The following is an 11,691-nucleotide window of genomic DNA, read 5'->3' as shown; positions in this document are numbered from 1 at the left end:
CTTAACTCTGTTGTATAGTTATGATGTGGGAAGCATTACTTAGATTACAAAGTCACTTGAAGTGTTGTTGGCATGAAACGCAAGAAAAGTCAAGGAAAAGAATGTAGTGTGCCAGATGACATAATGGTTCAAAGAATGTCATCAACCCCATCTGGACGACTGAAAAAGTTTAACCCATTAGACACAAGAGACTTTGTACCATTCCCATTCGATGAGGTAAATCTTAACAACATTAAATTAGCTTGTGAAAAATATTACCAGGCTCCACAGGGAACATGTGATGTGTTAGCATCAGATAGAGGTCCATCATGCAGAAGACTGGACCAAGTTAAAGGCAAAAATTTTTTTTACATCAGATTTTTGGAATCCAGTACAGACGTCCTAAAAGTTTCTGCAAATACAATGCTATCTAAAAACAAGTCAGGCTATGTGCCCAAATCAATTTCCATTAGCACTTTACTTAAAAGCTGGCAAAGTCATTAAAAACGAAGTTAAAATCATTTCAACACAACTAGAGTCTTTTTCATTGAGTGACAGTACATGGGTTAAAATGAGCAATTCAACATTACAAGTTTCCACTTCATCTGCAAGTGGTGCATTTCGAAATGCGTATATGGCACACCAGTTGCCACCAACACAGTGCAAAGGAGAAAAACTAGTTTTAAAATTGTACAAACAGGAGGCAGTGGCTACTATAGAGAATGATATGAATATGTCTGTCGAAGATCATTGTCGAAAACAAGTCCAAATGCATGCTGTGGCCAGGCACATTTCACAGAAATTGTCAGCAAAAGCACCAGTTGCTTTTGGTGAAACTCTAAAGTATGATGACATTTATTACTGCAAGTATGATGAAAGCCCTGCTACCATTGAATCTTTTTGTGAGGGAACGTTTGAAAAACATGCCAATAACGATGGTTACTGCACCAAATTAACTGGCGATAAACAGCTTCAAGAAAAGTGTGAATGCCTAGTTCATTATAGTTATGTCCAAGGTGTGAAATATAACCTATTAGACCCAGAAATTGCTACCACAACTTTAACAGATGACAACTTCGAGGTTTTTTTCTGTGCTGGTAATCTATCAACAACTGCTATCGACAACTTTATCTGCCACCATGCTTGCAACAAATTTTGTGAAATGATGAAATTACCACCATTGCAACAAGAAGATGCTGAAAAGAGTCTGTCTGAAACCAAATAAGCCTGACTACATTTAAAATTTTACTACAATCAGGCTTATGACTTATCACATGTTGTGGTCTTGTTCTCCTTGTTTGCGTCACACTACAATCTGGGCTCAAAATAGGAAATAAAAATTATATTCTGAAATCCAAATAGCTTGATCGTCATTGTGTTACTGATCAAGATTCAATGAACATGAAGCAACACACAAGAATAGGAGCACACACACTGTATTTTGCCTGGTGGTTCTTGAGCCTCTGCACACAAGTGTACATACAGTGTCATTCATGTTTCTTGGGTTTCTTTCTTCTGTTTTATTTAGTATTTTACAAAGTTTTGGTGGCATTCTCAATATTTTTATTCCACACACACTGCCATCCCAAAATGATATTTTGTACATGTGCCATTTTTTTATTGAACCAAATGCTTACATGTTACTGTATCATCTTTTACAGCATTATTTAGTCAACACATCTACTACACAAACATGGAAAGCAGTGGTGTAGTATCAACAGCTGGGACTCATCTGTCATAAAATTTTGATAAACTCCTTGCATATGTTGGGAGTTGTTGCGCTCTTTGACACATACAGCTACATGCGGCAGCGAAGTGGCAATTACCGTGCCACACTTTACATTACAAAATAGCAAACATATATTGAGGTCATCACAACTCCTGCCTGGCCGCACCCTATCGTTTTGCATTGTGGATGAACCAGTCAGCGTTTAAACAGGTATTTGCAACTGTAAGGGTAAATAAAATTTTAAACAACCAGTGATAAGCAGCCTACATACGTACATGTTAAATTTCAATACATTTGGTTTAGTATGTCTAAAGTTACAGGCATGTAAACAAAAACAAAATTGGTGAATCCAAACTAAAGTAACAAAATACTTCGCATTTTATTAACCATCAAATTGGGAAAACTTTGTTATATATTGCTGTTTTGGGGGGCCTGTGGGTAAACCGATTGGTCTATCATGTGTGAAAATTAAAACAACTCATTGACCAAAACAAACTTTTGTTAGACAGAAAAAAAAACATGTGCCCCCTTCCTGGAAGTAGTAATGTTGTTACACAATAACAAATTTAAAAGTTTCGACGTAAAAAGCAGTATTTCTGGGCAGCATCTTCTGATAGTATCAACTGAGGGTTAGGTAAAAGTTCAGAACACCTTTTTTTAAGTTCGTCATCAAGCCAGTCGTCAGGAGCAGAAAGCACACCAGATAATTCTGCAACTTCTTTAAGATCTTCTCTTGTAATTGAAAGGCCTTTACAAGATGTTGGCAGATGAACATTGGTTTGATGTCTTATTCGGTGACTGTTCCAATTATTAACAAATATATCACACTCTCGGGCTACAATAGGTTCATAAACATAAAATAGAAGTTGGCGATCCAATGCACAATGTGGGTTGTATTTTCCATTAAGAATTAAGGACCTAAGCTGTGTTTTGAAAAACATCTCCAACCTTTCGTGGAGTTCCCTCCACCAATGCTCAATTTTATTGGTATTGGACGGCCCATATACAACACTATCTGTGGGGTCCACAAGGTCTTCAAGTTTGTTTCTTAAAAATGTGTGAATAGTTGAAGTCTCAAAAATCGTGGCATAATGTTCCATTTGTAAAGATATTCCAGATTGACATTTCTAAGAGCAACTCCTTCTGGATCTTTTTGTGCCAATACATGTTGCACCAAGTGTCTTGGAACAAAGATGTTATGATTGCATCTGAGTTTTTGGTTCATTGCCCTGTAACCTAATAGTTTGCCAGGACCTTGCAATTCCTTATCAACTGCATCACACACGTCTTCAAGAGGTGTATCATAGCAAATATGAGAAATGTCGAAGAAACGAAGACGACGGTCCAAAGTTGCAATACTCCATCGATATTCACTGAACTTTTTTTTCACCAAACTTAGGATTTCCTTTCGCTTAAAATTTTTTGCAACACACTTTTGCAAACAGCAGATGGGTAATGGAAATAATTTATAACAGCATATACCTTAGCCAGTCTGCTGAGTATGGCAGCTGCATAAAAAACATCAAATGGTATTAGGAGATATGGATACACCTTAGGCCAGCTGCACACGTTGCCAAATTTTTCCCAACATTAACCTAAGGTCATAAAACATGCAGCCTGCCGTCGCCTAAGATGCTCTAATCCGTAGCATTTGCTTCTTTTAACCGGATCGAATGATGTTTGCCACAGAAGAACTCTAGTCACCTAGAGAATTGTAGGACGCTTCCGAGGACAACTCCCAATTACTTTTTAATGTCTGCATATGAATGAAGCACCTCAGACCGTTCGAGTTCGAACTCAGCTGGGCAACGCATACGATATCTATAAATTTGGGCCATCACGTAATTGATCCCATTGAGATGTCATTGGGATGATAGCGCTGGGCCACGTGTAGTTTTGTTAATTGTGTTTTCATTTCTGTTTTGTCTTTTATATGTGTTTTTTTTAAAAAGGCTGTTGATAGCAATGGGCCACCATAGTGCAGCTTCTCTGTTGGAAATTGTGCACGTCGCTGGTATTGCCTCTCCGTCGTCAATAACCATAACCGTTGTTAAAATAAATTTATATTTGGTGGTGGAATGTGTTAAATGTATGCAGATTATTTTTTGTCCGAAACGTGTTTTTGACATTCTGTTTGTATGCACAAAACAAGGTCGTCCTTTAACAAAATAGAATGGCTAAACATCTTCATCCATTAAAATTGGATTAAGTCGTCTCAGAATGTTTTTCAATGTTCAGTATGTCTCTTTTGGTAACAATGGCGTCTCTGTCAATTTTACTAAGATTGTCACGAATGTTGTCTAAAAGTTGTTTGGGATCTACCCCACTTGCCAATTTCCCACAAATCAAGCTGCAGACAACTGCAAATGGCAAATTTTATGTGCGTGGCCCATGTGATCTGCACAAAATTCAATCGAAATAAGACCTGATGTAACATGAGTTCGCTTCGTCATGAAAGCAGGACATCTACCGCCCTTTTTTGCACTCCCCTGAGAATTCAGGGACTGGACAACAGCACCCTTCGAATCGTAAACGCCTGATCTATTGCAATAATAATATATCACCTCGTAATCCTTCGAGTGTTTCTTTCCATTTTGTTGTACAAACCAGGTATTCGTTCTCTTTTCTAAAGTCGTTTTCAGGAGCAAATTCTTCTTGTGACATGTTTAATTTTTTTGCATGATTGTTGTAGTGCCAAATTAAGTCTTTGTTACGCGATGCTTTAAAATCGCAAATACTACAGTAAAACCGCTTGCCTTGAGCGTGTGGTTCATATTGATCTCCGTGTTTCCTATTTCGATGATGATTTTCTTGATATCCGACATCATGCAAGTCATAGTCTATTCAGTATTGTCTAGATTTGCAAAATAGGCGTTAAGTTTATAGTCCTTTTTTGTTTTAGAGTAATAGTATTTGGTGATGTGATTGATACCTATTTGCATCGTTTTTCCTGTCCAGAAAAAAAATGAAGGCATTCAAAAATTTGGTTTTTGAGAACTGTAACGAAAACTTTTCCCAAGTTGTACGTTTTGTCTACCTATAGAATCGACTCTCCACTCCAGTAAAAACGTTTTAAATCTTCAATGTTCTGCATTATGAAGAATGACTGCAGACGGTAAACCATGTATTACTTTTTGCAACCATTTGCATGTTTGGTCCATGGTAATAACCTGAAGGAGCTCGTCCGGATAGTTGCTAACCTTCGTTTGAAGGGCTTTCGTTTTTGCTACTCTTCGTTTGACATCATACTTTTTGTTGTGGAGCTGCTTGAGATCCCTTTGCCGGCTGCAGTTTTCCTTTTCCTTAGGTAATTATTTAAAGATTTCTGGCGGCAGGAATACAGCTTAGGCAATACCGAACTCGGGATTAGCGGACCAAATTGGTTTGGTAGCCAAGTTCCAGTTTCTTCTTTTGTGTAATACGTTCCGACTTTGGTCCAAATGACTGTAATTGGCTAATTTGCGTGTGTTGATGATGTTGCGAAAACTCTATTTAAAGTCTACTTCAGTGCTTCAAAGTATATTCAAAAACACGCCTGCGGGACGGTTTCACCAATATAACACTCTTACCGAAACGTCAAACTGCAAGTAACAATGTACACAGTTATGGTGAAGAAGTGTTTAATCATAAAATGCAATGTGAGCCTGTAGTTTTTGGAATTTCCGATATGGAAGAAATCTAGAAAAGATCAATAATTAACGCAGTCTCTTAATTTTGTGTTTGTGTACCTAGATGACATCTTAGTAGCAAGCAAAACATGTTCTGAAAACGAATTTTTACACGATTGGCAGATCACGGTCTAGTCACTAACGTAGCCATATGTCAGTTTGGCGTCGACCAAATTGATTTCCTCGGTCACAGAGTCAATTTGCATGATGCCGCTGCCTCACAAAGTGAAAGCAATCAGCAGTTTCCTCGTCCCACAACCATTTCTATCACAGGTTCATACCAAACGCAGCACGCATCATGTCCCCAATCTAAGAAGCGTTTTCGGGGAAAGCGACACAACTCGTCTGGAGCAATCGCCTGACTACATTGTATTTTTAAAAAAGCGAAGGCAGCAGTTGTACGCGCGACGCTTTGACACCACCCTCTGCCCCAAGCGCCAACTGCTCTCACTACTGACGCGTCAAAAATAGCGGTGCTGTAGCAATTCATTGATGGTGTCTTTTTTAGCTAACGTCCAAGCGACAACAGCGTCACTTGACAACAAAAGCCGTGCTGGAGACATTTGTATTCGCTTTCGGCGATTTCCCCCCACAATATCCGTTTCAACGGTCAAGTCGTTTTTGTTTGTGCACATAACGTATATGTGCAGCTGTGGCACACTTGTTAAACCGACCAAGCCAGAAGTGCTTCTTGTTTTGGTGTGTAGGTGAATCAAAACAATTTCTCAGTTATGTGTTATGAAATATACACTAATGTTATTACTTCACATGTTCTTTCACATTTCCGTTAAGATTTGTCAAAGAAATAGTATATTATAGTTATTAATGAATTAATTGTTTCGACTTTAAGAAAAGGCGCCATTTTCGAAACTGCATTCGTTACGAAAACGGACCGAAACTAATGTGCACAGCCACCTTAAGGAGGAAGTTACTACTACACCGGGGCCCAAAGTTTTTTTCAAACATGAATGGGAATTTTTTGGGGGGAATTTTCCAGTTCCCACGAGCATCAATGAGATTATCAACAGACTTATTTACGCCCAATCGTCTGCGAATGATAACGATTATCTCACATCAGTTATTATGTGAACGTGAAGTCACCTGCGCCACGTCAGATTCTACTTACTGGATGAAGGTAAACATTTTTGTTGTCACTTTAATATCAAATATTGTACATTATGTTGGGAAACAACTTTGTTGTTATAACTTTAACATCAAATATTCTAATTATTTAGACTCACAAACTAACCACAACATGTGCCACCTAGGCCTATCCAATATGTGCTAAAATAGCCTTAAAATATTCTCGAAACATTCGCCTGAGAAAGCAGCTCCATTGCAGCAACTACAATACAAACCGACTCCATGGAACGCATGCTTATGTGATGACTAATAATTCACATTGTTACGTCATGAAGCGAACCGCGGGAAAGCAATCACGTGAACAAGGAACGTTGAAGCTTGCGAGTTGCGAGTGCAATTTGTCTTGTAATCTTGTTAGAAATCTTAGTCCTTATTTTTTCTCAGCTATAAAACAATTTCTACCATATACGCATTTGTATTTGACATAAATCGTTGCCAGAAATTTTTTTTCTATTTTTGCAGAAAAAAATGGACGTAAAGTTTATTAATTCTTCAATCAATACTGTGGTATTTAATGCTGGGCAAAAAAATGCCAATGAACGGGTAAGTACGTATATGTTTTATACAAATAGTGCGTATGAGAAAAATGTGTTTGACTTTTTTTTAGCAGAATCCAAGAACCAAACGAAGGAGGTAATGATATTCCCTCGATGTAATCCACTGTGTTAACTTTTGATCTCTTCCATCTAGAAGATTCAGAAAACTACATGAGTAAAATTTCTTTTCATATTTGTTATGCTTAACTTAGTGTTGCTTGCAATTAGGTTCAAAGGCCCCAATTGCATTTTATGAATAAACAATCAACACTTCTTTATCATAACTTAGCTCACTTAAATACCACAACAAAAAGTACCATTTTAAATTGGTTGTATTTGCCAGTGTCAATTTGTCAAATTTTAACTGCTTTCTTTGGTTTCAGACAAAACAAAATACCAAAGACTGCCCAGTAAGTGTAGAACTGTATGATACATTTACAAATTATGACAAGACTTTATTTTTTTTTCAGATGGGTACCTGCAGAAATATTTTTTGGGACCAATGTAAGATTAGCAACACCTTAAACACAAAAAAGCATTTTTAAATAGGCATTAAAATTCTTAGTTATACCTGGATGTTGTAACATCATAAAATTATGCTAAACACGCAAACGCACAATAATATGTTAAGAAACAAACTAAACAGGTGTTTGAAACTACAATATGTATGTTACAAGTGCATTTGGTAATGAGTAATTGTATATATAACATGCTCCCTTGTCTTATTATTGAAAGTATTGTACTTTTTTGTTTAGTGGCAAGTAGACGTTGTTTAAATTAGTTTATTAGCATAAGTAATGGGATATATAACATGCTCCCTGTTTTATTTCACAGAGGAATGAGGGAAATAATGTTGTGGTAAGTATGCATTCGATCATTTTTAAAAGTAGTGTACTTCTTTGTTTAGTACCAAGTAGACGTTGTTTAAGTTACTTTGTTGGTATGAGTAATGGATTATACATAACATGCTCCTTTTTTATTTCGCAGAGGAATGAGGGAAATGATGCCGTGGTAAGTTTGCATTGTTTTGTTTTCAAAAGTAGTGTAGTTCTTTGTTCAGTGGCAAGTAGACATACAAATTAGTTTATTAGTATGAGTAATGGGATATACAACATGCTCCATTTTTATTTCACAGATGAATTAGGGAAATGATGCTGTGGTAAGTTTGCATTGGTTTGTTTTCAAAAGTAGTGTAGTTCGTTGTTCAGTGGCAAGTAGACATAAACATTAGTTTATTAGTATGAGTAATGGGATATATAACATGCTCCATTTTTATTTCACAGATGAATGAGGGAAATGATGCTGTGGTAAGTTTGCATTGGTTTGTTTTTAAAAGTAGCAACTGTCTAGGAAACTTTCGTTTCAGGTTAAAATCTTTCAGTCTTCTTTAATTAGACATATATTTCGCTTCGTTAAAAGCATCATCAGTGTCTATAAAAGCAAATTAAGAATTAGGTTCAAATAAAATAAAGTAAAGGCTCTCCACTACCTCACAACACACCCTTTACACAACTAAAAACCTGCCACATGCAACGGGTGGAAGCGTTGAGAACGGATAAGATAATAACACAGGAAAAAAGTAAAATAAAAACACGGGAAAGATAAAGAAACAGTATCTGCTTAAAGCAATGTAAACAAAAAACATCATTTGCACCGCGGTAAAATCATTTTTTGTATATTAATTTTAGCGTTTATTTTATTTAACCATTATCTTCAGCCATGTCCAAATTTGCGGTGCGTGGTTGTTCAACGAAAGTGACTTCGTAACATTGTTCAATGGGTGGATGTTGAGAAAACGATATTCACCAAAAGTAAAGCGTATCATTATCCAACTCACGATTTTCACGGTTGGAAATGTTGTCACCCAGTTCAAGGAAAGGTTTTCTGAAATAACCAATGGTATAGCAACTGGTGACAACCACTCAGTTGCTATTGCAAATATAGCAATGCATCATGTTGTTTCCGGAGTGGCACATGTGTTATGTCAGGCCGAAATTTTCAAGAGATTTATTGATGATATCATTTTTATCTGCATTGGCAAAACTATAAAGCAATCAGCGCGCGAGCTCGCCAGCCCAAAGTTTCTCTCTCTGTGTGGAAGCCAATGCGCCAGCGCGTGAGCGCACGGGCGGACCCGGCCTAAGACGTCATAAGATAAGCGGTGATTGTCGGACGCTTAAAACCCCGCTTAACGGCGAAACTGCGCTGCCAGGTCCTCGAGTCCGGGTGAAGTAAACTACTTGTAAAACCAGCAATAATTGCAAATATTCGCACTGGAGATGGTGTAAAGTGCTAATTTTTATTGGTTTGTGGAACGTTTGTGCTGCAGAAAATGTAGTAATGTGAATAACAGTGGTAAGTTGCCTTGAAAATGTACTTTATTGTTGGTTTTTCAAACTTTGGTGAGCCAACTTTTGCTATGGGAGTAAAAATAGGCTGGAAAAGACTTCTAACAAGCATGCTTTTTTTTGCACCATGGATAAGTAATATCTCATTTTGTTATATTTTTCAACAGGTTTAATGCATATATTTGATAATTTTGTACATAAATTGATTTGTTAAGAATATGACTGTTCAGTATAAGCTGCCATATCAAAAAGTGGCATGAAGTCCAAGTCACAATCCCAAGGATCATGAAGTGCTTTGGAACTGATGCAGTGACAAGCTGTAGACAAAGTGCATCTATCATAAACATTCCATTTCCAGTTGTGTTACTAGTGATATCTGTTACATATTTCTTGTACTAACACAGAATAATCTTGATTGTATATTTATTGCTTTAAATTCAAGGACTGGTTCCTTGAAACTTGAAGTTTTGGTTTAACTGCAGGATAGGACAGTTTTTGTGATTGACAAAATGAAATACCAATGTTTTATTGCATAGAAAGAAACAAATATGAAACTACGTAGACTTGCGGAAAGAAATTTGGCATTCAAAAACAAATGATGGCTGCACACACAAATCAAACAGAAATCTTTGTGGTAATGGGAAAGACAGTGAGCATAATATTACACAAATAAAGGAACCAATGCATGTTTCACTTGACTTCTGGATAGCTGTTAAAAAGAAAATAACAGACAGTAAAATATCTTGCAAGAAAATACAATTCAATTTAAAATACTTTTTACCATTTACTGTCAACAAACCATACAAAACTACAATTCACTTTGCAAATCTTAACAGAAATATGCTGTCACCACCATTTTGTATACTTGCACTTCTCATGAACTCCCTCTTTAATACAGTTCCCACATTCCAAGTGCTGCATTTCCCAATTACCGGGTCACTATTTGTCACAAAACAACGAACAACAACAACATTTCACACCACATACGTCATCGTGTTACGCTCGCAGAACGCAGTAATGCGAGGAACCACCGTGAAACAGCGGTAAAATCGGACAATCGATACAAAATCTCAACTTAAGCCGAGCTTAGCTGAGAAGGAGTTAAGCGGGGTTTCTGCATTCCACCCTAAGCCAACTAGCTTTAATCGATTGTACCTCAATGGAACATCACACCACCCACCTGCCACTTTCAAGTCCATTGTGCTCTCTGAAGCAATGAGATTGAGATACCTCAATCAGCTACAAATCGATTATAAAAACAGCATTGACGGACTAGAGGCATAGGCAAAGCGCTCGCAGTTTCCCAAACGAGTGACTGCTGATATCATTAGAGAAGCGAGAACTTGGAAGGAGCAGAACAACAACTGAGACAAGCCGTCAATGCAAGATATTAAGAAAATCACTTGGGCCTCGCAGTTTCCAGCGCTACTACAACTTTCAGAAAAAAAAAAAAACTTAAACCAAACTGTATGGTGACATACAAGAGACCACCATCTCTCCAAAACCTTCTGATACGCCCTAGGCAAATTGCCATTGGAAAATGTGCAGATAGCTCTGCAACAGGATCATATCCCTGCGGGCATTGTGCCTTATGTGGCAACCACGGTCGACATAGAACAAACATGGTTAAACCATCAACATGTTTACAAACTCCAACTGGCACAGTTAAGATTATTCAAAACTTAACATGCAAAAGTTTTGGTATATACGTTGCTACTTGCAACATATGTAAGGAACAATACGTGGGACAAAAAACAGCTTTGCCACTCGTTGGTCGGGTCACCGTGCCACATGGTCCAAGTTCGACGTTTCACAGCGCAACGATGGAACAGGGCTTTTGCATTATTTTAAAGATTGCCATCCACGCTCGTTTTCTCAACGTCCACCCATTGAACAATGTTACGAAGTCACTTTCGTTGAACAACCACGCACCGCAAATTTGGACATGGCTGAAGATAAATGGTTAAATAAAATAAACGCTAAAATTAATATACAAAAAATGATTTTACTGCGGTGCAAATGATGTTTTTTGTTTACATTGCTTTAAGCAGATACTGTTTCTTTATCTTTCCCGTGTTTTTATTTTACTTCTTTCTTGTGTCCTTATCTTATCCGTGGTTTCTCAACGCTTCCACCCGTTGCATGTGGCAGGTTTTTAGTTGTGTAAAGGGTGTGTTGTGAGGTAGTGGAGAGCCTTTACTTTATTTTATTTGAACCTAATTCTTAATTTGCTTTTATAGACACTGATGATGCTTTTAACGAAGCGAAATATATTTGTCTAATTAAAG

At 37.3% G+C, this 11,691-nt stretch overlaps 2 protein-coding genes and 1 pseudogene across 2 annotated transcripts; 2 read left to right on the top strand and 1 right to left on the bottom strand.

Moving 5' to 3' along the window:
* Positions 1-72: 72 nt before the first annotated feature.
* LOC145888335 (alpha-protein kinase 2-like) lies at positions 73-1,204 on the top strand. Its single transcript, XM_082979060.1, has 2 exons — positions 73-370; positions 573-1,204. Exons 1-2 carry the CDS (start codon positions 73-75, stop codon positions 1,202-1,204), a joined length of 930 nt encoding a protein of 309 aa, XP_082835186.1.
* A 1,070-nt stretch (positions 1,205-2,274) lies between these two features.
* Positions 2,275-4,372, bottom strand: LOC145888326 (uncharacterized). Its single transcript, XM_082979047.1, has 4 exons — positions 4,273-4,372; positions 3,191-3,216; positions 2,874-3,119; positions 2,275-2,781 (listed from the first exon to the last, which is right to left on the bottom strand). Exons 1-4 carry the CDS (start codon positions 4,370-4,372, stop codon positions 2,275-2,277), a joined length of 879 nt encoding a protein of 292 aa, XP_082835173.1.
* A 2,615-nt stretch (positions 4,373-6,987) lies between these two features.
* LOC145888312 (uncharacterized) lies at positions 6,988-11,426 on the top strand (annotated as a pseudogene).
* Positions 11,427-11,691: the final 265 nt, after the last annotated feature.

Source organism: Ascidia mentula, chromosome 1, assembly GCF_947561715.1.
Source record: "Ascidia mentula chromosome 1, kaAscMent1.1, whole genome shotgun sequence".
Classification (NCBI taxonomy): domain Eukaryota; kingdom Metazoa; phylum Chordata; class Ascidiacea; order Phlebobranchia; family Ascidiidae; genus Ascidia; species Ascidia mentula.
This window is presented reverse-complemented; position numbering and strand designations above follow the sequence as displayed.